The sequence below is a fragment of the Sus scrofa genome, chromosome 2 (assembly GCF_054392235.1).
Source record: "Sus scrofa isolate SSC_HxYL_T2T_F1_AM1 chromosome 2, Sscrofa_HxYL_maternal_Yorkshire_Landrace_v2.0, whole genome shotgun sequence".
Taxonomy (NCBI): domain Eukaryota; kingdom Metazoa; phylum Chordata; class Mammalia; order Artiodactyla; family Suidae; genus Sus; species Sus scrofa.
The window spans coordinates 13437740-13463610 of NC_139384.1; the positions used below are offsets into that span (position 1 = coordinate 13437740).

The following is a 25871-nucleotide window of genomic DNA, read 5'->3' on the forward strand; positions in this document are numbered from 1 at the left end:
TGTGATATGGCAAAAATATTTATTAAAATAGTTTTTTTTCCCAAATATGAACTTTATTGGAAGGAGTCCTTCAAATTCACTCTTTCACCCTGCATAAACGAGATAACAAGTACTATATACAGAATATAAAGCAGTAATATTAAAAAAAAAAATCCCTCCTCAGAATTAGTCCACATAGCAGCACAGTGAATGAAATGGGATTTTTCTGGAACTCAAAGAATTCAAAGTGACACCTTAGGTAATCTAAGAAACCAATTATATTCTTACAGTTTTCCTTTTGGTTCAAGATCAAAAGGGTTAGGTTATTATCACCTGTTTTAAGAGGTAGAATATATGCTTTCTGCTAGTCCATGACTTACTGGTCAGCCTGGTCTCAAGAGATTCCCACACTTCACCCATCTGCCTTTGTGATGGCCAGGAGATCTCTACGCCCCCAAGCAGCAAAGCTTCCTGCTGATCTCTACTTAAGATCCATGAACCGGATATCCATGATGAGAAGGAAGTTCTTAGGCAGGGGGCGGGGGGCTGGGGAGAGCACAGTAAACACTTGATGCTCCAGGTCCACACTGGTCACCACGATGAAGCCAGCCACACTGGTCTCAGAAAGGTTCTCCTCTGTGCCCTCGGCAGTGCTAACACTCAGGAGGTGGTGCACCATATCTCGGCCAGGAGTGACAGGGACCAGCTTGAGCTGATTGTCCTCCTGAGACATGCCCAAGGGCAAACAGGAGTCTGGGATGGTGGGTGCCCCGACTTTGTAGATTTTCACATCTGAAAATTTGACGTTAAAGGCGTGGGGATAGAAACAGCCCCGGAATCCGTAGAAATACTCACGGATTCGTTCATCCCTACATTCCCGCCGGAAGTCCTTGGAGCGCTCAACCACACCCCCTGATTTAGGGAGCAGCACAGTGCGTACGAAGTGAGGCAGGTCTCGTTTCAGCTCATTGTACAGTCGTTCTTGATCCAGGACCACAACGACATCCACCTCAAAAGCTGAGGCCGCATGCACCAGGGCCTGGTAACCAGAGCCCTTGACCCAGCCACAGGTGTTAATGACACAGCCACTCACAGAGGCCCTTCTGTTCACTTCACATCTTTGGTTGAACACATCTGCTAAGCGAGATGTAATCTGCAAAAGAAAGAAGCAAAGTGAGGAAAAAAAAACACCAAAAGAAACAAACCCAAGGCTATTTTATCTTTCTTTAGAACAAGTGGTATCAGGTATAAGAAAAATGACATTTTTCATGGCTGTGGTTTTGACCCCGTAACATGGATTTAATTTTTATTTTGTGTTGCTTCTTCTGTCTCCTCTGTTTCATGTCCTAAGTGGAAATTTAATAAATTACTTAAGAATGGGTCCGCAGAAACGTTTAACAGTTTGAGATGGACTTATTTTCAAAACTGTCTTTCCTAAAATCTTGGAGCAATATACCAGCCAAGAGGGAGCAAAGAGTTTTAATGTCTTTTTTTGTTGTTGTTGTTGTTGTTGTTGTTGCTATTTCTTGGGCCGCTCCCGCGGCATATGGAGGTTCCCAGGCTAGCGGTCCAATCGGAGCTGTAGCCACCGGCCTACGCCAGAGCCACAGCAACGCTGGATCCGAGCCGCGTCTGCAACCTACACCACAGCTCACGGCAATGCCGGATCGTTAACCCACTGAGCAAGGGCAGGGACCGAACCCGCAACCTCATGGTTCCCAGTCGGATTCGTTAACCACTGCGCCACGACGGGAACTCCCAGCAAAGAGTTTTAATTAGCAAACTTCTGCACAGTTTTCAACCCTGACAGCAGCCCTTCCCTCCACCCCACCTTGGCCCTGGCTCTGACCTTATTATAAAGCTTGATGTTGGTTCCAGGAGTGGTGGAGCCAAAATGATACACCAAAGGAGCCTGGATGGAGAATCCCTCTTCAACATCTGCTGGCCGTTCAATGTAGAGGGCCCCCATGGTACCAGGGATGGACACAGAGCCCTGGCCTACATCCAGCTCCACGTAAGTGGGACGGCGGCCCAAGCGCACTGCATAGTTGAGCAGTAGACGGCACACTGTGGACTTGCCCACATCAGTGGGGCCCACTACCATCACCCGGGGACCTCGCTCTTCTTCCTTCTCTGCCTGCCTCCGCATCTGCTCCAAGGCAGTGTGAGTGTTGAGATAGAGCAACATAGGGGTGTCTTTGGAGACATAAGCCACCTCGGTGCGACCACTGAGCTGTAGCGAACAGCCATGCCAAGTGAAAACAGCCACCTTGGCACCAGCATCAAAGGTGAATTTCTTGTTTCGGGTCAGCTCTGTGCCAAAGATTTCTGCCATGCCAGCCAGCAGCTCCAGCTGAACTGACTGAGATGCCTCCACCTCAAAGCGAAGTTCTGTTTCTCGCTCGAGTTCAAATTTAGTTGTTGGCTTCTTGTCATCATTGGCCTCCTCTCCCATCTTTTCTGCGTAGTTGTTGTGCCTAGAACACAAATGTCAGATCAAAACATAAGTTAGGACTCAGTTCAAAATCCTTCACTGGCGGTTTCTCTTTACCCTGCTTTATTTTTCTCCTTATCTCTGATCACCATCCGCTTCACTATATATTTGTTTATTGTCTGTCTACCCTCACAAGAATGTAAGGGTTGGAACTCTAGTACCTAGGATGGGGCTAGACAACCCAAAGGCACCTCTATAAATACACCGAGGGAATAAATGACTCAGAAATAAAAAGAAAGCAGTCTCTACAGATTGACAGGAGACTTGATTTCATCGCCTTCATCTCCCCCTTTAACACTCAACTGGGATATTCCAGAGTTGAAAAGGTAACAGATGGCCACTCCCTAAGCCTCTTAGTCAACAAGAAAGGCGTTAGTAATTCGATGTAAAGCAGAGAATATCGGTTTCCGGTTTCCGACTTAGAAAACAGAATTAAGGCCCTGCTCAGCAACTACTAGGTAGTGTCTTTAGAGAAATCAATCACCTCTTCCTCAGTTGTCAACTGGAGGCACTTCCCCTTCCACACACAAAGTTCTGGGGATTAACAGGGATTGCTGGAGGAGAAAAACAGTTCGTGAACTAGAAAACGCCGAGGAAAAGCGAAGAATTATCTCTGATCCCAGACCGCAGCTCTAAATCCAGCGTTTGTCCTAGCCTCCCTAGACAGTGAAACCTGTCCACGCTCCAAGGAGGCGACGGTGCGTTCCTAAGCTTATTACCTTACCTGTACAGGCACGAACCCAACCTTGTAAATCAAAAAGCCCTCCTAGGCAGAAACTCAGACCAACTGCTAACCGCGCTCGCCTAGAGCCACGCCGGAAACTTGGGCGTTTCCTTACTTGCGCAGTAGAGGAGATGTGGACGCGCGGTGCTCCCTGGGACATGTAGTCGTGCCAGAACCGCTGCGAGCGGCCACCTGGCGCAGCCGCTGGGCCTTCTGGGACTTGTAGTTAAAGGATTGTTTTGATCGTGATGTCAGCGGTGGGCGGGGCGGCGGCCGCCGATGTTCGCGTTTCCACGGGAGGGAAGGGGGTGGAGTGGCGGTTACGCCCCCGCGCGGGGCGGGGACTGGCGGAAGGGTCAATGGACACCAAAGCGCAGAGGATGCGGATGCTCACCGCTGTTGTCCGCTCAACTGCCCTCCGGGAAGGGGAAAGACGGAGGGAAGGGGACATTATTTAGGTCCCATGGTCGCCTGGAAGCGGGGAAATTAGGGAAACTCCATTTGGATACGAGAAAACCTAGGGGTAGAGAAAGTGGAGGAAAACAGCATAAACAGAGACCAACCCGGACCTGAACCGTCACCAATTAACTGATACGGTGCTTGGCCCCTAGGGGTCATTAAAAAAATGTTTTTTGAATAAAAGTGCAAGAATTCTTCCACTTACTCTGTAAGTCAGTCATTTCCCAACAACCTCTCATTTATTTTTGGCCCCACCCATGGTGTGTGGAAATTTCTGGGCCAGGAATCAAATCCGCGGCACAGCAGTGACCAAAGCCGCTGCAGTGACAATGCCAGATCCTTAACCTGCTGCATTACAAGAAAATACCCACTCCTCTTATTGATCAAGGTGTTTTGTTGGGAACTCTGTTTCCCTCCCTAAATCCCTGGCAGTTATACAAGGTCAGTCATTTATCCAACAAACAACAGGTTGGGCAATGTCTGTACTCTTCTGATGAGCTTGGACTTGGAATCTTGTATTCTTTGCTATGCTTCTTGCTTACTGTGGGACTTTGGGCAAATCACGGGCTTAAACTTTCTAACACCTAGTTTCTTAATTGTAAAATATGGATAAAAACAATACCCAGCCAAAGTTGTTTTATTTATCTTTTTGTCCTTTTAGGGCCGTACCAGTGACATATGGAGGTTCCCAGGCTAGGGGTCTAATCAGAGCTACAGCTGCTGGCCTATACCACAGCCACAGCAACGCCAGATCCAAGCTGCGTCTGCCACCTACACCACAGCTCACGGCTGCGCTGCATCCTTAACCCACTAGGCAAGACCAGGGATCGAACCTACGACCTCACGATTCTTAGTCGGATTCATTTCCTCTGCATCAGGAGGGGAATTCCTTAGCTCTTAAGTTTTTATTAGAGGTTGAGGAGGGGGAGCTACAAAGATGCCATCCATTTGTAGTTTACATTTCACAAAACCCTTTCAGCTATCCTCTTTCACAGCCACCTGTCAAGTCAGCTCTGCTCAATTTCAGGTGAGGGAGGAGACTAAGATAGATGAAGGGACTTGCCCAAGCTAGTTCTCAAACCCAAGACTTTGGAGTTTGAGTCCACTTATAATAATAGTGAACGCACAGTGCTAGATGTCACATAGTGTTCTGTGGGCTTTACAGGGGTAAATTTAATCCTCACAAGAATCCTGTGAGGTACAAACACACTGTGATTGTCAGCTCTGCTTACAGATGCATACTTTTTTTAGTCCAGTTTACCTGGTTAATCTGGGTGGAAAAGCCTGGGGAGATTTTCTGGATTGCCTTGTTTCCCACTGGCCCTACCTTAGCATTCACTTTTTTTTTTTTTTTGGCCCCACCTCAGGCATGCAGAAGTTCTGAGGCCAGGAATTCGACCCTCGCCCCAGTAGAGACCCCAACTGTGGCAGTGACAACACCAAATCCTTAACCCACTGCACCACCAGGAAACTCCAGCATTCACTTTCAAGAGTGACACCTTCACTTCTCACAGTTCTTTCTTTGAGGGTTTGCTTTAATTGTTTAATTCATTCTCCATGCATGTTATTAGTTCTCCAATTAACTATTAGGTATTTCCTCATCTTTCATTGATTCTTCAGCAGTTCCGTTCTGGTCTTCCATTTGCAAATTTCCCTCCGAGTCAGCTCACCCTCTCCTGTTTCCTGCAGTCTTTCTCCTAAGATCTGTTTCTTTGCCTCCACGCTCTGCCTTGAGACTGTTTCTCCCAGTTTTCTGAAGGTCATCTTTATTTGGATATTGGGTAGCCATCTCAAGCTGAATTTAGGGAGAAGAAACCCCTCCCCTCCTTTAGACCACTCTCTGTTTTGCCTCTTAAACACAGAAATAGTCGGGGCACAACATTTAAACCATCTATGTTTCCCCTGCACTCTCTTTCCTCACTTTCAATCTTTCACTAAGCACCCCAGTCATCTCTGCCCCATCCCCAAATAAATACTGTCCTCACATGTCTTTTTCATTCTCCTTTCCAGCTTAATCCTTATTTTCTTCCTGAGTTAAATCACCTGTTATCTTTTTTGCTTCTAAACTTTCGATCCTTGCTCTCAACAACTACTCACTTTCTTTTTCCCACTTCCCACTATTTTCCTCGACGAATTCCTCCTCCACTTACATTCCCCCCCCCCTTTTTTTTGTCTTTTCCAGGGCCACATCCAAGGCATATGGAAGTTCCCAGGCTAGGGGTCTAATCGGAGCTACAGCTGCCGGCCTATATCACAGCCACAGCAATGCCAGATCCGAGCCTCATCTGTGACTTACACCACAGCTCACGGCAACGCCAGATCCTTAACCCACTGAGCGAGGCCAGGAATCGAACCTGCAACCTCACGGTTCCTAGTTGGATTCGCTAACCACTGAGCCACGACGGGAACTCCGTCCGCTTACATTTCCCTTCCCGTCCGTTGCTCAGACAAGAACATTTCTCTCTTCTTTCTTTATTCAGTTCTCAATCCCAAACCTCTGGGAACATCATTCAAGATACCCACATTGTGTTTTCAGAATTTACGTTAAATCCCAGAATCTTCCCAGAGTAAATATTCAGAATTCCCTTCACTTTTTCATACCCAGCTAGCACTGCCTCCCATCAACCTCATTTTCCTTTCTTAACATCCCCCCCACCTTCTCCCTTGTGAAAAGTGCTTCATTTTCTGAACGTTAGCCTTGGTTAGAAATCAGGGTTTTTATTTTCGAGGGATAAAATGGCCACATTCTTTAGCCACATACCCAGGGCAACACTTCATGAGCAATATTCTGGGTTAAATGAAGTATCACTGGAAACCGTCAGAAAAATAACACTGAAAAATGTTAAGCTCTTCATAAGACACAATTTTGGCATGTACCTCTTGAGCTATCTGAATTTAATAGTTGTAAGTCTTCTCTGGGTTTAGGGGTATTAAGTTGAGAACACTGTTTTGAAATGACAGTAACCACTGTTTACCACGTGCCTATCACCTTAGCGGCATTTTTTAGGTATTGAAATGCTTTCTCTCTTCACATCTCCACGAGGCAAATATTATTCGCTTTCTTTACCAGAAGAGGTAAACAGGGTCTCAAAGATTATCAGCAACTTGCCCAGTGGTTCCTAAGTGTGTTGGCAGAGCTGGGGTTCCACCCTCAGGTCTCTCCACGAGCAGAGCCAGACACTTGGACCACGTCTGAAGCTGCACCTCAGCTGCTGTTTTGTGAGCACCTTCTGTATGCAAAGCTCTGCGCTAAGTGATGCAGTCCCGGGATGCAGAGAAGAGCTTCCCAGAGGACCTGCCTCAGGAAGTTTACAGCCCGGTAGAGAATCTTATGTAATGTGGGTGCCTCTGTCCATGAAGCACAAATAATTTGGAAGTAGTTGATAAGAGGTTCCTGAACGTGAGATGTCATATTTAGTCTGTGACTCCTTCGGGGGTATTGAGTTGAGGCTTTGAGGCTTGGAAGTGCCCCGTACAAGCTTGGGGACACTCTGTGTCATATGTGACAACGAACACGTCTTTCTGTGCCCTGCATCAGGGCTGGTATCAGAGATGAAACGGGAAAGGTATCATCTTGAATGTGTGCACGCGCCTGACTCTGCATCCATCTCTCACCATCACCCGTCTCGCCACCTCCTTTCCTTCAGCCCTGCCACCCGTACTCCATCCTTGCCCAGCCCCGTCCTTCCCCCAGGTTCCTGCCTTCCTCCTCAGCAACCAGCCTCTCCTCTAGCACCCGCTCCCCTGCCAGCCAGACCCTCTGCTGCCACCCCTCTGCATCCCTCCTCCGGCCCCATCCCTCAACGCCTGCCCCCTCCCTTCCTCCCAGCCCGCCTCCTGTGTCTCCCAGCCCTGCTCTGACGTGGGAGGTGAGGGGGGTGGGGGGATGGATGACTCACAGTGTTATGATGCAGCTCCACAACACACAGCTACATTCACCCACAGACCGAGGTACAGACGAGAGACAACCTCTGGCCCCCCCAGCAGCTGGCCAGCTTTGCAGTCCCAGTCTTGAGCCCCTAACTAACCTCCCCCGCCCCCATCCCCTTCCCAATTGGAGGAGCGGAAGGAGAAGAGAGAAGAGTGAGCAGAGAGATTTGAAAGAGAGAGAGAGAGAGAGAGAGAGAGATAGACGGAGATCTCTGGAGCCGACCTCAAGGTGAGGGGGCAGCCCTTCTCCAAATGAATCTTTTCCCCTTTGCAAATTTCCTCCTCCTGCTGCGTGTTGCTTTCTCCCCTTTGCAAAAGCATTATTCATCCACCCTTTGTCCTCCCTTCCCCCTCCCCGCTGCCTCCGCTCCTCTCTCTCAGCTCCTCCATCCCTCTCCAAGCTCTGACGGTTCCCGCACTTATTTCCCGGCAACTTTGGCTGCAGCATCAGGCATCACTGTTTATTGTTTTGCTACCGGTGCAGACCCCAAAGCCCGCCCTGGGAGCTGGCTGCGCTGCTCATTATTTGGACCATACCATACTGAGAATGCCAGCCCGGGGGCGCCGAAGCCTCACAGCTGATGAGAAAATCCACCGTGAGCAGGTGGCCCCCTCCCTTTTTTCTTTTCCCCTAAGAGGCACAGGATTCGCACCTGGTTCCTGGAGCCTCCGCCTCGGTGCCTCTGCCGTCAGCGCTGGTTGCTCAGCATCCCCCTCCCCCAGCCCTCCCTCTCCCCAACCTCCCACGGTCCAGCCCCATCTCACTTGGGGGGAACATCCTCCCCCCCAGCCCTCAGCTTGCCTTTATTTTTTTATTTGTATTTTCCCCCCAGTCATGTGCCCAACTTGCTTCTCCCGGTAATCTGAGATGGGAGGGGGGGATAAGTGACCCTGACTCTCCCCACCGCCCCTCCTGTGAGGGGTTCTCTGGCTTCTCCTCCGCAGGATGGGGAAGCAGGGGAGAGAGAGAGGGAGGGAGGCGTGCCGGAGGCTGGGGTCGGAGTCTCAGAGCAAGGCCCCCTCCCTGGCCCCTGGAAGGTGTGCTAGGTGGAGTGAGCGCTGCCGGGGGGACTCGCAGGCAAAGTTGCAAGCGGACCTGTGAAGTGGAGGCCAAAGTGTTCTGCTGGTGCCAAGGGCCCATTTCCTGCGGCCAGAGCCCAATGTCACCCTGAACTCAGCCCAAGGTGTCTTCCTGGGCCCCGGCAGGGGGAGAGGGTCGAACTGAAGATGCTGTCCGTCGGGGGCTGTCATAGGGAGACTGCCTCTGGGACGCAGGAAGCACTGGAACAGCTGGGGTGCTGGTGGCCATCGCAGAGGACAGGACAGGACAAGATCCTGTTTGCCCTGGCTGCTCCAAGCCATGCTGCCTCTGCTCTGCCTGGTAGCCTAGCATTGCCCGAGCATCCAGCTGGCATCTCTGAACAGGACTTGGGCTAAACCACCTACAACGGGTTTGAAGGCTCCACAGAGGAGAAGGCAGCAGCTCACTTGCTTATCAGAGCCAACAGGGGACCCCTCCCTCCTTATCCTCTGCCTCCAGCACCCTCTTCCGCTCTGGGACTGGAGTCTGGGCATCTTCTTCAAGGTTCTTAATCAGAACCCAACAATTCTTTTATCTCATGCCATCCATAGAGTCACGCTGTTTGTCCCTGCCCCTGGGAGAAGGTGGAAAGAAACACTCTCTGCCTTGTGCCCCAAAGCACGGGTTTTAAGAGCCGCCTCTTGAGCTGCCCATTTTAGACATTGTTCCCACACTACACAACAAGGTCCAGGAGTGCAGCCTCCCTGACACCGTCCGTACTTCCTATTGGTTCCAGCTGTCAGATTCTCCCGAAGGAAAGATAGGCTGGGTGCCCAAGTCCTTAACTGAGGGCTAAGGCAACAGTTACAGAGGGCAGGGGAGAGGGGCTGAGAAGACAGCCAGGTGCTGCTTCTGGGCCAGAATGAGTGGACTGAGGCGCAGACTTGGGCTGCAGCCGCATCTGTCTTTGGTACCAGAGGAAACATCCATCAAGTTCTAGTTTCCAGCACGCAGGTCCCCAGCGCAAGAGAGGGCTGGAGCGGAGTGCGTGCGCACCTGCCGGCCTGTTCTCCTTCCCTTTCTCACCACGCCCCTCCCTCCCACACAAAGTGTATGATGGACCAATTACATTGCAACTGGAAGCCAGAAGAAAGAAAAAAATGCCAGGCACCCCCAACTTTTAAAAAGCTTTGAGCCCCAGAGACACGGAGCCTACCCAGTGCATGTGGGATGCAGGTCTGCAAAAGAACAGAAAATCAAGGAAAGAGCACTTGCAAATGACGTTGCTCCCATGGCAGCGCTTGTGCCAGCGGGGCGGGCTGCTCTCAGTGGAAAATGATGGAGGCTGCTCTCGCCCCAGGAGGGAGACACCACCTCCTGGGCTAGAGGCCTGGAACCGCTGCCAGGCTTGCCAGAGCAGACTTGACATCCAGGGCACAGGGAGACACAGGCTGGATGCTGAGGAGGGTGGATGGTCATGGGGGGAGGAGGGTAGAGGGGAGCGGGTCCCATCTTTTCCATCCCTCCAGGAGGGGCTCTTTACGCCATCGTGGCTCTTCCGATGCACCTTCTCCTCTTCCCAGGTGACTTCTATTTCTATCTGGTTCACGTCTGGGGGGGCCCTGGCCGGGCAGCCCCCCCACATTTCTCCTGCCCTGAAACACGGCTCTAGCCAACCTGCTCCGCTGCTTCACCTGCGACCGTCTGTGCGGGGGCTGCACGGCGCCAGCCCCGCCTGCCCGCCAGGGCATCGTCCTCCAGCCCGTCATGCCCAGCTGTGACCCTGGCCCAGGCCCTGCCTGCCTCCCCACCAAGACGTTCCGCAGCTACTTGCCCCGCTGCCACCGCACCTACAGCTGCGTCCACTGCCGCGCACACCTGGCCAAACATGATGAGCTTATTTCCAAGGTATGCCAGGTGGGAGCCTGCCACTCCCTTCCTCTCCCCCACCAGGTGTGTCCAAACCTCACCTGGGGTGAGGCCACAAAGTCCGTCCTCCCTCCATGCCCCTGGGGGTTTCCGGCTGAGAGTGACCCTAGGGCCAAGGGTGACTCCATAGTCACTGTCTGTCCCATGTCTCCACAGTCCTTCCAAGGAAGCCATGGCCGAGCATACCTGTTCAACTCCGTGTGAGTCTACTTCTTGTGCATGTGAGCTTGTGTGTGTGACTCTCCTGTGTGCAGAAAGGGGGTGAGCCAGCCAAAGGTAGCCTTGCGCCTTCTGCTCTTGTCTCTCCTTTTGCCCAGGGGCTCAGAAACTCAGTCTGCACATCTTTGGTGGGGCATCTGGGCCCAGCCCTGGAGAAAGGCCACCCAGGCACTAGACAGAGGGGTGGATTGCTGAAGCCAGGGGCTTCTAGCTGGGCGGGTTAAGCTTTCCCCAGACGGAAGTTCCTTTGGGCTCTTTGGGGGCCAGACTGACAGGGCCATCCCCCTGGGTGCTGGGTCCTTTCTGTTTCCTGAGACAGGGTCAACGTGGGTTGTGGGCCAGCTGAACAGCGCCTCCTGCTCACGGGGCTCCACTCAGTAGCTGATATTTTCTGCGAGAGCTGCAAAACCACCCTGGGCTGGAAATATGTAAGTACCTGGGGAGAGGGGCTGCCCTTTGAAGTGGCCCGTCCCCACAGCCCTTCATCCCCAGGGACCAGAGGGAAGAGGGGGCTCGTAGTTGGGTTGGAGTAGGTCGGGGAGGCTGAGGGCAGTAGGAGGGCCTGGCAGGGAACTGCTTTGTCCTACAGTTGCCTCTTCTCCTCCGCCAGGAACAAGCTTTCGAGACAAGCCAGAAGTACAAAGAAGGGAAGTACATCATTGAAATGTCACACATGGTGAAGGACAACGGCTGGGACTGAGGGGCTCAGGCAGGCTGTGCCCTTCCTCCGCATGCCCCACCCTCCCCACACCTGTCCCCTGGCCCTGCCAAGCAGTCCATACCAGCATGAGTACTGCCCCACCCCTGGGGGGAACCCGGCTCCCGCCAACCCCTCCCCCACCCCCACCTCATCACTCCCAGGCCCCTTTGGAACAGGGGTCTGGGGTACCCCAGGGGTGTTGATGGCTCAGGAGTGGGCAGCAGTCAGGGGAAGACAGACTGGGGGAAAGGGATGGTTGTGGGTCCTTCTAGCCCCAAGGTCCTGAAAATTGTGAGGATGGTAGGGTGCAGACTCAGGCAGAGAGGACCATGAGAGGAATCAGTGTTTACTCCACCTCTGGAAGTGAGCGGAGGACAAATCTCGAGTCATGGGGCTGGTAGATCATGGCCACAGAACAGCAGATGAGAAAAGGCTCGAGCTGGAGTGAAATTTTGGCTTCAGACACCAGGGTCTCTGAGGGTGAAGTTTCCCACCCCCATGCGTAGGAGAAAGGATCTGGGGGTGGAAGAAAAAAAGAAAAAAAAAACCAAAAACCCAAATCCCAGGCCCTGGGAAATAATAAAAAAAATCACAGGGGTTTCCATTTCACTCCACTTGTTAAGTTTATCTTGGCACTAAAGAGGCACTTTTGAGTATCTGACCTTTGCTATTGGGTGGGGCGGGGAGTGGCCCCTGGAACAGCCCCCACCCCCAGCTGGCAGTTTCCAGAGCAAGCAGTCTTAGTGGGTGTTCTCCGAGGCCCAGCCACTGCTCCAGGGACCCAGTCCCTTGGAGGGAAGGTGGGACATCAGTGCTACGGGGGCCAGGCTTCCTCGTGGCTGCCACCAGCGAATGAAACTTTTGTATGATACATAAAGTGTTTGGGTCTATTTTTAATAAAAAGGGGAAAAGCAACCAAGAGGCGCTCTATCCTCTGACTTTTCTTCCTGGAGCCCAACCATAGACTATCGAGTCACACCTCCTCACCACCCCCACCCTGAACTGCCCCTTCAGACCACTAGGGGGCAGCAACTGCTTTGTCTATGGCAAGATACAAGGGATGGAGATTCAGGTGAGGTTTTACTTAATGAGATGGCTTTTGTGAGTGCTATTCCAGCTGGAGCATCCAAAACTGCTTGCCTTTTGGAGCCCTTGACAACAAATCCATTTTTGCCTGGATTAGGCGTCTGGAAAAGCTTCATCCCAGAGCAAGGGTTTTCTTGGGTCCCAATGCCTCTCAGCCTGGCTCTGGAAATGTTTTGGTCAGCTCATGGCCACACTTAAGGCTAAAAGGAAAATCGATCAGCCAAGGTGCTGCCCTGGCAGCTGATACAAAGTGGAACAAAATAGCTCAAAATCACAGCATCAGTGCAGCCATGTGACCCAAGTGCCGTATTTGGCAATGATGGGAAATTCCTATTGTTGTGGGGTCACTGGCAACAGCAAGGAGGATGGTACGTACGCATCACAAAAATCAGTTTTTGTAAGCTAGTTGTTACTTCCAGATTCGCTCATGGACACTGTAAATATTCGCAGAGCACCTCTTACTGGCCAGGACTTGTTCAGCACTGGGAATGCAGTGGCGGACGAGGCAGTCATGGCCTGACCTCATGGAGCTTGCAGTCTAGTGGGAAGACAGACAGTAATAACCAGGCACTTCCAGAAGGTGACAAGGGCTCTGAGCAGAGCTGGGGGAGTAAGATCGGGAGCTCACAGGAGAGGCTTAGCCTAGATTTGAGGAGTTTAGGAAGGCTTTGCAGAAGTGGTGACTAAGGGGCACTTAAACAATGAGAAGTTGGGTGGGCAAAGAGGAAGAGAGCGGAGTGGGGGATATATCAGGCCAAGGGAACCGAGTGTCAAGTGGCTCAAGTTAATGTGAGGAGGAAATAAAAGTCTCCTATGACTGGAACATAGACTCAAGTGGGTGAGAGGTAACACAGGCAAGACAGACAGGGGCCATAAAACACTTAGGGGTTCCATCTCACTTCATTCTCACCTCGAAACACTTCAGCCTTAAGGAAATACAGAAAATGTCTTGGCTTTTAACGAGTGGCATCATCGAGTGGCTGTTTTGCGTCCAGAGAAGAGGCTCAAAGAGTATTGTTAAGAATGAAAAAAGGGACATGAAGCTAACTGTACCATCTCAGATTCTGCCGTCACCGTCGGAATGGGGAGGCTGTCTGGGCGGAAGAGAGCTGGAAGACACAGGTGCTTGAAGGCAGGTCAAGCCATGAGGAAATGACAACCAGCACCTCCATTTGAGAGGCCTCAGGGGTCTGTCCCATCATTCAGTTCCTTCTCTCAGGCTCTCAGCAAAGGACCAGAAACCTGTCCCTCTCGGTCGCACTTCTAGCACCAAAGTTCAGGAAGGCTTGTCAAGTCCCAAGCACTGACCTTGAAAACCAGGCACAAATTAGCTGCCTTCTGAAAGCTCCCCAAGTTTGCCTTTGAACTGACTTATTAAGCCAACTGGCACTGTGGGAAACAGGGAAGTAAACGGCGGCCAGTGCTCTCAAGTCCTTTGTCACCTCTCTTGGAAGAATCATTCTGTGGCTCAAGAGACTCCATCTCCTCTCTAAGATCAGTCCATGGGCCATGCTGTCCAATTCTTGGATGCCTAGGCAGGTGGACCTTGGAGAAGCACCACTGTCAAGGGCCCTGCGACCAAGAGGGGCCGTGCTGGGAACTGAAGGCGGAGATGACTTCTTTTTATGCCCAAGAGCCAAGGAAGGAGCTGCCAGTGTGGAATGCCAAGGACACACAGGTCTCTGTCCCTGGGGAGCAGTGAGCCCTTTTTCCCATTCCTGTGCCCCCTCCCCCACTTCTCATGGAAGTCTACTCTGGTCCCAAAGGTGATGATCCCAATCTTCTCTCCACCAACCAGTTCCAAGCTGTGTCTGGAAATTCCTCCTTCTTAGCCAACAAGCCACAGCTTTTATCCTTAAAGGCCTGAGCCTTTGGAAGTTACCCTCATACAACCAGCAGGTGGCATCAAAACCCTCCCGCCCCCTCCCTGCCCCAACTCCAGCAATCGCGTCCTCCAGAATCTAATCAACCCCTCTCCAAAGAGCTCCCCAAGACTGGAGAGCTGTCAGTCTTGGGACAGGATTAGATTTAGACTCTGCCACTGAAGAGCTCAGTGTTTTCATCTGTAAAATGGGGATGTGGCCTGCCGAAGTCATTCGGTTCACTGTAACGTAGCTGGTGTCAAGCACAGGCATTGCACATGAAACTGCTCCAGAAACCGTGAGCCCTCCCCTGGCCCCCACTTCCGTGGCTTCCCAAATTCCCACCAGGGTAGCTGATTGGTGCCCAGATGGGAGAAGAAGTCTGGATGCTGAGGAGGCAGCCGGCGCTGGGTAGCACTACGTGGCCAATGCCCTTTTAACATTGCACTGCTAGTGATAGGCGCAGACAGTAGCACAATGTGAAAAGAGCTCCGGCCCGCAGCAGAGGCACGCCGGCCCTGCCTCCCCGCCCCTTCTCCCAGTACCCGGGCCACTCAGCTCTCTCGGCCTCCCTCTGCCCCTTCTCATCTTCAGTAGTTTCCTCCCTTTTCTTCCATTCTCCCTGCTAATCGGTCTTTGCCCGTCACGCCTCTTTTTACCTTCTTCTCTAACACCCTTCCTGGCTCGGAGAGACCACCTTTTTCTGGAGCTTTGGGGGCAGGGGGTCCAAGGAGGCAGCGGAAGGGATGGATACCCTGAGCTTGGCACTCAATCTTCACAGGAAATGACTGAAAGAAATCCCCCCAATTTGGGGGTGACTCACACGAAGCCATGTTTATCTGGATTTGTATCTCTGCCCAGCTTCCACCTAGGAGAGGAGCTGGCTGACCAGGGCTGCAGGACCTTCTCCTCCTCCCTCGTCTAAAGTGTGCTCTCCTTTTTAGTTTAGATAAGAGGAAGTTCTACAGCTTAAGGGGGCAGCCTCAGATGAACCTTCGGGACCTGAGGTGGCGGGAGAACAGTCACAGGTCCCCAGGCCACACAGAGAAGCTTCCAGGTCTGGAGGTGGAAGCTGTGGGTGAAGTCCCACCTCTGCATCTCCTCTTGGAAGTCTTCAAAGTCCACTTAATGGATTCAGCCTTAAGCAAAATGGCGCAGGCGACTCCCTCACCATGAGAGACAGGCTTTCACTGGCAATGGGATCAGAACCTGAGCGGTCTCCTGTTTTATCCAGGGACTCCAGGAAAGGAGTGTTCGAGCCCACCCAGAACTCCCCCATTCCATCCTGCTCTAAGGGGGCTTAAACCCTGGATAAACCATCCTGGGACTGGACTCAGGTTCAGAGCCAGGCAGAGCTCTCGCGTGGCACATCCTAGCTAGAGCTGTGGTCTGGGAAGCTCAGCTCCAGTGCTGACCTGGAGAACCAGGTGCAGCCCAGAGGGGCAGCAGCTGTGGGGTGGTCCTGTGACCCCCTCTGGGAGATGTCCCTTCACAGCTGGCAGAGAAATGGAACACAGAATCCCAGTTGGTAGCTCTTCCTCTAGGCTTCCCCTCCAGCTGCCTCCCACCCGGTCAGGAAGCAGGCGAGCCTCTCTTCCACTTTCCCCGGCAGAGTTTGCCTCCGTGATCTCCAAGCACCGGGCCCTGCCCCAAGCTGGACAGTCTTAGGGAACCCGGACCAAGGCCCCAGGAGGGTCAGGCCCCACGAGGGTCAGGCCCCACGAGGGTCAGGCCCCAGGCCTCTGCTCTTGGGCTGAGTAAAGGAGTCCCAGTTGGGCACTGGATCATGCCAATAGGGGGCAGAGGGGCCAAGGCACCAGCACCTAGCAAGCTTCATGGAGGCTAGGGGAAGATTCTTCACCAAGGAGTTCCCAGATCTCTCCCGGGGGACAGAAGGGAGAGGGGACTGGGACCAAGATCGCCTTAGCTCTCACACCCAACTCAGTCCAGAGCCGGCCCTGCGATTCACCAGCCCGCAGGGCCCCTCCCCCACCTTGGGCCCAGGAGCCATCCCCCAGCTCCTTCCAGAGGCGAGTGTAGAGACCGAGGAGGAAATGGGGGAGGGGAGGCCCCGGCTCAAGTTCTCTCCACTCCCCCTCCTCATTGGCCACCATCTTCCGGCCCCTGCCCCCCAGAGCAGCAGGGGATGGGGCCCAGCCTGTGGAAGGGAGAGAAAGGGCAGGTGGAGGGTTAGCTGGAGCAGCAGGGGCAGGGGCTGGCCCCAACTGTCTCCTCCCACCCCCTCCCCGCAGCCATGGCGACAGGAGGAGGAGACCAGGAGGGTCCTGAAAGCCCCGTTCTGTGAATGGGATGAAAGGGGCAGGGGGAAGGGGGGGGTGGGCGCTCCCTCTACATCCAACTGTGCCCCCCGCCCCCACCAGCGCGCGCGCACACACACTCACTCACACACACACACACACGCACACACACCTTGAGTCTGGACCACACACGCGCACGCACACAAACTCCCAGCCATACTTGCTGCACAACTCAGCCCTTACTACACACTTACCCAAAGAGCAAGTCCTGGAGTGTGAGCTCACAGCTCCCCCACAGAACACACCCCTTAATACCCCACAACTCCTAGCCCAAGAGTGGGCCTCACACCCACACGCAGCCCCTTGGCTCATCCCACAACTTCTCAAGATGCAGAACTCCCGGCCCGGCTCCAGCCACTGCGTTTCCGTCTGAACACACCCGCCAAGTCCCCAGTGCCCCACACCCCCACACACACGCCCGGGCACAGACAGATGGCCCAGCCTCAGCCCTGCCTAGCAGAGCCCCCACCCCTTCCCCACCACACCTCCATTGGAAATTGACAGTGGAGCCACCCCAGCAGGGCATGCCTAGTGCTTCCCATTTACAGTTGCTGCGAAAGGAAAAAAAAAAAAAAATAGAAGAGATGCCCACGAGTGGAGGAGAATGAAGGAGGGAAAGAAGAGGAGAGGAAGCGCCCAGACCACCCCCTCCCCGCCCCGAGAGAATAAAACCGAAAATCGGTGGCGTTACCCTTCTGGGCGCTCACGATACCTACACATTGCTCTTCTCACGTTCCTCTGCCTGCCACCTCCTTCTTCCCGGGCTCTTTCTCTGCCCTTCCCTCCCTCTTGGCTTCCCTCCCTGGCCTCGCTCCCCCTCTCTCACGCCCTCTCGCACCCCAGCAGCCCCTCTCCCCGGTCGGGCTCGGATCCCCGGCGGCCGCCCCTCCGCCCGCCGGCCGGGACTGAGGGCCAGGGACCAGCCGGCCGCCGCGCCCTGTCCTCTGCGGATCTCGCTCTTCCCCCCTCGCCCCCTTTCTCCTTCCACACTCCCTGCCGTCCATCTTGAATACTTGGGATTCTTGAATGGAGTGAGCAGGATCCGCTCCCCCAGGCTCCCATTGGCTGTGGGTTAACCCTTTTGAAACGAGATCCTCCCTCTCATTGGCTGCCAGGCTCCCCTCTTCTCCCCCAACCCCCATCCCCTCCGCCTCCCAACAGCCGGCGAGGTCAGGGAGCTCCCGGGCGCCCCCTCCCCTGGCCTCTCACCCCCCCTTATCCCCACGCCAGGACGCCCATCTTCCTGCTCTTTCCATCACACCCCCCCACCGGGCTGCAGGTGAGGGCAGATGGGGTTCCCGCCAAATGCGGCTCCAAGATTGGGCTGGCAGAAACCCTGTTCCCAGATACCCCTTGTGCTGGACTTGGAGACCTTTAGAAGATGCAAGAGGTGCAATTTCCTGCCTGTCTCCAAACCCCCCTTGAGCAGAAGTACCTCTCCTACAGGGAATCCACACCGCCTCTCGGCCTCACCCAAGGCGATCAGAGAGCACTCTGGAACCCACCAGCCCCCTGGGCTGGGCAGGAAGAGGGCAGCTCCGGAAAGAAGATCTGGGGCTCTTCAGAGAGGCTAATTCCCTGAGTGCCGCGGGGCAGGTCTGACCCTACCAGGAATGTGCAGCATCTGGAGCTCTGCTCAGTCACAAACATCCCCTGGGACCAACCCGCCCAGCCGCCTGGCCCTGTGCTGGGCCCACTAGGGCCTCTGAGCTGGGAGCCCAAAGAGGCATAGATAGAGGAAGGAGGCAGCAGGAGTGGAGCAGTGTGTCAGGCCTAGGAATGGGTTACGTTGTTCTGGGCCCAGATCTGCTATAAGATGTTCTGAGAGGACATGTCTCCTCTCTGGGCCTCAACTTCCTGATTTGCAGAAGTTGGATCTAGAAGAAGGTGGTCCTATAGAAGTCTCTGTGTGAAGACGGACGTGTTCTCTACTGCGTCATCCAATATGGTAGCCACTGGCCACACGTGGCTACTGAGCTTTTGAAATGTGGCTCCTGTAGCTGAGGAAATGGCTTTCTAGTTTCATTTAATTTTAATCATTTTTAAATAGCCGTATGTGGAGTTCCCATTGTAGCTCAGTGGGTGAAGAACCCGACTAGTATCCATGAGATTGCGGGTTCAATTCCTGGTCTCACTCAGTGGGTTAAGGATCCGGCGTTGCCACAAGCTGTGGCGTAGATCACAGATGTGGCTCGGATCTGGCGTGGCTGTGTCTGTGGCGTAGGTTGGCAGCTGCAGTTCCAATTCAACCCTTAGCTTGGGAACTTCCATATGCCACAGGTTCAGCCCTAATAAGACTAAATAAATAAATAGTCACATGTAGCCAACAGCTGCCATATTGGACAGTGGAGGTCCAGAATCCTTGTGGTTTTGCTGATAAATAACATTCTAGGAATTTTTTTTCCCCCTGTACCCAGAACGTGTGGAAGTTCCCTGGGCCAGGTATCGAACCCACACCACAGCAGTGACCTCAGCTGCTGCAATGACAGCCCTGGAACCTTAACCTGCTGAGCCACAAGGGAATTCCCTATATTCTAGGAATCTTGCTGGGAAAAAAAAAAAAATCCTTTCTCTTAGTCCTCACGTGCAAAATCCTCCAGATCCAAAGCTCAAATCACCAAGGGCAAGTCACCAAATCACCCAGGAAATGAGGTTTGACTGCCTGCCGCCGTTTCAGGAACCCCCTTCTTAGGACCCTTGATCTCTGTTCTGGGAGCTGAAGTATACACACCCACACCACATGGAAGACTAGGGCTAGCAGATAATTTGCAAGTTTGTCCATCCTTCTTGTTTTTTTAAGGATAGAGACCAAGCTGCTGACAAGAGCTAGGGTGGCAATTTAAGACAAGAAACAGTACATCTCTTCAGAGCTCTTGTGTGCCCACCACACAAGTATCATTGAGTTATTCAGTAAATGGACTGCATGGAGCGGCATGGAGCAGGCTTCCTTTTTCACTTACCACCTTTTCATGTTTGGTTTTTGTTTTTGCTTTGGTTTTGTTTTGTTTTGTTTTTTTCTTTTTAGGGCCTTGCCTCCACAATATGGAAGTCCCCAGGCCAGGGGTCAAATTGGAGCTGCAGCTGCCAGCTTATGCCACAGCCACAGCAATGCCAAATCCAAGCCACGTCTGTAACCTGCACCACAACGCTGGATCCCCGACCCTTTGAGGGAGGCTGGGGATCTAACCTATGTCCTCATGGATGCCAGTCAGATTCGTTTCCCCTACATCACAATGGGAACTCCTTACTTAGTTCTTTTTAAACCTCTGTATGGCTATCCATCTCAGGAAAAAGTTAAAAATGGAGGCGGGGAGTTCCCATCATGGCACCATGGAAATGAATCCAACTAGAAACCATGAGGTTGCAGGTTTGATCCCTGGCCTTGCTCAGTGGGTTAAGGATCTGGCGTTGCTCTGAGCTGTGGTGTAGGTCGCAGATGCAGCTCAGATCCTGTGTTGCTGTGGCTGTGTTATAGGCTGGCTGCCACAGCTCCGATTTGACCCCTCGCCTGGGAACCTCCATATGCTTTGGGTGCGGCCCTAAAAAAGAAAAAAAAAAAATGGAGCCCAGGAATAGCTGGACATGGTCTAACCTGTTATTGGAGGTGTTAAAAAAATGTACCCAGGAGCTATTTGGCTCCACTCCCACCCACCCCCATCACATTCTTCTCTCCTCTGGGAGCTCCAGAATGCTCCCGGGCTTTGCAGTAGCTTCCTCTCCCCTCCATTCTATGGCATGTCTGGGATGATTCTGGAGGTCCCTCTTTGCCTTCCTCCCCAATCTCCAGAGTTCTCCGCAGATCTCTATTTGGGTATACCATTTAGAACTCTGTAATTGTGAGACAGATCTGCCCCAATCCTCTGTCTCTTGGAAGGACTAAATCTGAAACATGAGAGTCACGTTTCCTCCCTGCTGAACCATCAGTGGAGGGAACTTGGCTCCATGGCTCCTAGTTCCCTGAGGTGACGCAGGCCTTTTCCAAGTGTGCCCTTGTGTCTTTACCATCATGCTTCTCTTGATCATTTATGCGTCTGAGGGCTTCTTGCGTGAAAGGCTCTGGTTTACTGGGAAACATTCCAGCATAGAAAGGTGCTCATAGCTGAGGGTTAAGAGGCAGACACATAAAGAGGAAGTCAGAGAGTAGCAGGTGTCTAAAAAGATGCAAGAAACTTCTTTCTGAAGCAAACCCGAAGTCTCATTCCTATTTTTTTTTTTTTTTTTTTTGGCCCCTCTTTCAGGTTATGGAAGTTCCCAGGCTAGGGGTTGAATTGGAGCTACAGCTGCCACTCTACGCCACAGCCATAGCAATGGCAGATCCAAGCTGCATCTGCAACCTACACCACAGCTCACCACAACACTAGATCCTTAACCCACTGACCAAGGCCAGGGATCAAACCTGCGTCCTCATAGATACTAGTCAGGTTTGTTACCACTGAACCATGATGGGAACTCCTCCATCCTATTCTTGCTTCATCAGTTGCCCCATTTGTTGCCTCTTCAATCCCTTCCCGTGAGCCTAGAGCAAGGGTCAGAAACTACAGCTCATAGACCAAATCCTGGGCTCTGCCTGTTGTTTTGGGTGGTTTTCTTTTCTTTTTTTTTTTTTTTTTTAACAAAACTCATTGGAACACAACCCTGCTAACTTGGTTCTGCATTGTCTACGGCTGCATCCACACCTCCTCAATGTCAGAGTTGAATGGTCACCACAGAGATGTTACAACCAGCAGAGCCTAGTTGTTTGTTTGTTTGTTTGTTTGTTTTGCTTTTTAGGGCCGCACCCAAGGCATATGGAATTTCCCAGGCTAGGGGCCAAATCAAAGCTGCAGGTGCTGGCCTTTGTCACAGCCACAGCAATGCCAGATCCAAGCCTCATCTGCAACCTACACCACAGCTCACGGCAATGCTGGATCCCTGACCCACTGAGCGAGGCCAGGGATCGAACCTGCATCCTCACAGATACGAGTTGGATTCGTTTCTGCTGCACCACCACGGAAACTCTCAAGCCTAGTGTATTTACTAGCTGGCTCTTTACAAAGGAAGTTTGTGGACAGTTTTGGTCCCTGTTATCTCCGAAAGCTGTAACACAATTCAAGGAAGGCAACTGAAGTTACCCTGATATGGGGGTGGAAGGACACAGCCCGGACTGGCCCCCTCCACTTCACACATGCTGTCAACTGTCCCCATCCCCTCGCAATGCTGGTCAGCTTTCCGCATCGCTCCTTCAGGTCCCACCCATTCTTTATCCCCTGCAGTCTGGCTTCTGCGCCTACTTTCCACTGAAATGGTTTCCACTAGGGCCACCAGTGACCCAGCATTCTTTTCTCCATCATCGTCACGCACAGCCTCTCCTTAGCATCTGCCTCTCTTGAATATATCAGGCTGGAAATGCTCATGGCTTCTGGGAGACTGGTTGTCTTTCTTTCCTTCCTTCCTTCCTTTCTTTCTCTCTCTCTCTTTTTTTCTTTCCTTTTCTTTTTAGGGCATACGGAAGTTCCCAGGCTAGAGGTTGAACTGGAGCTGCAGCTGCCAGCCACAGCCACAGCAACACCGGATCCGAGCTGCATCTGTGACCTATGCCGCAGCTTTTTGCAAGCCTGATCCTTAACCCACTAAGCGAGGCCAGGGATCGAACCCACATCCTCAAAGGCACTATATGGGGTTTTTCACCTGTGGGGCCACAACGAGAACTCCAGACTGGTTGCTCTTGAATTGCCTCTTATCTCTGCAACTGTTCCTTCTCAGGTCCCTTCCCATGGGTCTTCTTCATTCCCTCATTGCCTAAAAACACATTCTGCAAGGAACTGTCCGTGACCCTTTTCTCCCCTTGAGCCCTCTAGCTGGACAAAATCATCCACACGTCTGACTTTAACAGCCACCTTTGTGCTGATGGCTCCCCAATATGCGACTTCTCAACTGAAGGTCCAGATTTCTAACAGAATGCTGTGACTCCTCAGATGCTTGTCTTACTGATCAGACAAGCTGAATTTGCTCAATGTCAAACACCTTGCCCTATACCTCTACTCCTCACCTAATTTGCCTCTTCTGTCTACCTCTTAATTGTTGCTCTTCCTAAGAGATCTGCCCTTGACTCTTCTCTCTTTGGGGGCAATTTCATCCATTCTTACAGTCTCAGCAATCACCTGTGAATCACTGCCAAATATATATATGTATGCTTATAGCAGTCTCCTTACATTCTCAAGCAGGTGTGGCAGGTAGTTCTCAGGTGCCTTTGCCTGCCCACATCCATCTCGAGTCAGGTAATTACACCTTAGCTTTCCTTTTGGGAGACAACAATTCTCTACTTTCGTTCCCCATGGTTCACAGGAGGCTGGCCTCATCCACCACTTTAGGGGCAGTCACACAATCCAGGTATATTAGTCATCTGTTGCTGTGTAACACACTAGTCCAAAATTTAGCAGCTTGAAACAATACACATTTATTTTCTCATAGTTTCAGTGGGTCAGGAATCTGGGCAGGGCTTAGTTGGGTCCTCTGATGACGGTCTTTCATGAGGCTATCATCGAAGTGTCACCCAGGGCTCATCTGAAGGCTCCATTGAGAAGGAGTTGAGTTGCTTCCAAGGCCACTTCCATAGTTATTAGCAAGATTCTGTTCCTCAAGGGCAGTTGGCCTGAGGGTCTCAGTTCCTTGGTGGCTGTTGGCCACCCTCACTTCCTTGCAAAATGGGTGTCTCCAGCATGGCAGCATCATCAAAGCCAACAGGAGGGAGTTTGCTGGCAAAATGGAAGTCAAAATCTTTGCTAACCTAATTACAGAAGTGACAACCCCTCAACATTGCCATATTCTATTGTTTAGTTTTATTTATTTTTTTGTTTTTTGTTTTTTGTCTTCTCAGGGCCGCACCTGCGGCACATGGAGGTTCCAGACTATGGGACAAATTGGAACTGTAGCTGCTGACCTATGCCACAGCCACAGCAACATGGGATCTGAGCCACATCTGTGACCTACACCACAGCTCATGGCAACACAGGATCCTTAACCAACTGAGCAAGGCTAGAGATTGAAGAACCTGTGTCCTCATGGATGCTAATCAGATTCTTTTCTGATGAGCCACGATGGGAACTCCATATTCTATCCTTTGGAAGCAAGTTACCCAGGAGAGTTCCCTGGTGGTCTAGCAGTTAGGATTCAGTTCATTCACCACTGTGGACCAGGTTTAATCCCTGGGAACTAAGATCCCACATCAAGCTCCTGCACAATGTGGCCAAAAAAAAAAAAAAAAATCACACTGCAGAGGAGAAGATGACACAAAGGTATGAATCTAGGAAGCAGGATCACTGGGGGACAACTCCAAGGCTATCAATCACAGAAGGTTTAGCCAGTTAAACTATAATTGATTCAAGGATGGGTAGCTAATCAGAGTTCATCAGAATTAGACCCTGAGATATTTGCCAGAACTTTTGAGAGAGTGGAATCGCTGGCATTATTATGCTGGCAGAAGAGGCTACACTTGAAACTCCTGGTGGTCATAACCACTGCCTCATGCAGGAGAATCTACCTAAAATAAAAACTTAATAAAGAACAAGAAGGTAAGAGATGGAGAGAGACAGATGACTGATAATTTCATTTGAGAACCCAATACAGCCATGCCTATAGCAGAACCTCTCAAGTTTTTATTTGGGAAAGCCAAGACATTCCTTCCATTCTTTTCAGATGGATCCTGCCATCCCCAGCCAAAAGGTTGCTAATGGATGAAATGTCTCAGGGATAACTTGGATTGAGTTTGTCCAAACCTAGTTTAATAATCTTGCCTTCACCATCCCCACAAACTAGCCTCTCTTTCTAGCGTCTATTTTGCAGTTAAAAGCATTATACAATTTGGAGTTCCTGGTGTGGCACAATGTGATCAGCAGCGACTCTGGAGCTCTGGGATGCAAGTTCGATCCCCAGCCCAGCCCAGTGGGTTAAGGATCCAGCATTGCCAAAGCTGTGGCATAGGTTGAAACTGCGGCTCAGATCTGATCCCTATCCTAGGAACTCCATATGCCATGGATGGCCGGGGAAGGAAAAACAAACAAACAAACAAACAAAACAAAACAAAAAAACTGCATAGCACAATAGCTTAGGCTGAACACCTTGGAGTCTTCCTTGTGGCCCTTCCTTGTCTGCTCTGGAAGTTGGAGTAGCCCATATGCAATATAGGTGGTTCAACCCAAAGGAGAGAGTTTTCCTTTGCAAAGATGGGGCAGGCTCAAAGGTGACCCAATGAAATACAATCTTAACTACAGCTAAACAAGTGACTAGGTTTTCCTCCAAGTCATTAGACTGTTACAGAATTTCTGGATGTGAATCACGTGATTTAGAGGATGTGAATAATGTATCTGAGTCTCCTGTCAAAACACACCGCAGACAAAATGAAATTTGGGCAAGCTGCCTGTTGCCCTCGTCGTTTGGAAGGCACCCTGGGCTGGATTTGTGAAAATATTCCTTCTGTTTCTAAGGCAGATTAAAAGAAATTGTATTATTTGAAAGTCAGCCATAATTCCTTTGACGTAGTTTTCCTTAAAATTCCAATCATACGTCTAATCTTTACCTTTATTTCCCTATGCCCCCTTTATTCCAATTGCCCTAAATCCTGTGCATTTGACCTCTCATGTCTTCTTTTCTCCATTCCCCTGTCAGTTTAATATCTACCGTGGCATTTGTATTACCATCTGAAAAACTTTCCTTTCAACTTCCAGTCCATATTACCATTTGTCCACAAAACAAACCTCAGATCTTTCACCTGCCCTAAACTGAGATGGTTTCCTAGTGCCTAGACAATGCTTTCTAAGCTTTATTGGTTTATGGATCCTTTTTTAAAAAGTTGATGAAGGATGAAGGAGCTCCCACCGTGGCAGAGCGGGTCAAGGATTAGGCATTGCCACAGCTGTGGTTGAGGTGTAGGTCACAGCTCTGGCTTAGATTTGATCCCAAGGATGCCACAGGTATATCCGGGGTGGGGGGGGGAAACAAAACTGATGAACCCTATGGGTAGTGTAACTCTTTCTAGAAAAATCTGTATTTTTGTATCTTGGTGTATATTTCATGAAGATCACGAGGACTCTGGAGTCCATTTCTTTCTAAAAAAAATTTTTTTTTTTTTTTTTTGTCTTTTGTTGTTGTTGTTGTTGCTATTTCTTGGGCCGC

At 51.4% G+C, this 25871-nt stretch overlaps 2 protein-coding genes and 1 non-coding gene across 4 annotated transcripts; 1 reads left to right on the forward strand and 2 right to left on the reverse strand.

The window, feature by feature from the left end:
* CLP1 (cleavage factor polyribonucleotide kinase subunit 1) lies at positions 1 to 3298 on the reverse strand. 2 transcript variants are annotated; one of them, XM_005660899.3, is made up of 4 exons: positions 3198 to 3298; positions 2958 to 3027; positions 1829 to 2456; positions 1 to 1132 (listed from the first exon to the last, which is right to left on the reverse strand). In XM_005660899.3, the coding sequence occupies exons 3-4, from the start codon at positions 2432 to 2434 to the stop codon at positions 461 to 463; spliced, it is 1278 nt and encodes a 425-aa protein (XP_005660956.1). In that variant the 5' UTR covers positions 2435 to 2456; positions 2958 to 3027; positions 3198 to 3298; the 3' UTR covers positions 1 to 460. The 2 variants fall into 2 exon arrangements, with proteins under 2 accessions (XP_005660956.1, XP_003122764.1); XM_003122716.4 differs by lacking the exon at positions 2958 to 3027.
* A 4289-nt stretch (positions 3299 to 7587) lies between these two features.
* YPEL4 (yippee like 4) lies at positions 7588 to 12374 on the forward strand. Its single transcript, XM_003122717.6, has 5 exons — positions 7588 to 7815; positions 10191 to 10515; positions 10693 to 10736; positions 11075 to 11183; positions 11366 to 12374. Exons 2-5 carry the CDS (start codon positions 10375 to 10377, stop codon positions 11453 to 11455), a joined length of 384 nt encoding a protein of 127 aa, XP_003122765.1. The 5' UTR covers positions 7588 to 7815; positions 10191 to 10374; the 3' UTR covers positions 11456 to 12374.
* A 2449-nt stretch (positions 12375 to 14823) lies between these two features.
* On the reverse strand, positions 14824 to 14902 carry MIR130A (microRNA mir-130a). The gene is given in 1 exon segment (NR_038513.1): positions 14824 to 14902. It is a non-coding gene; the product is annotated as a microRNA mir-130a (primary transcript).
* Between the last annotated feature and the right edge of the window lie 10969 nt (positions 14903 to 25871).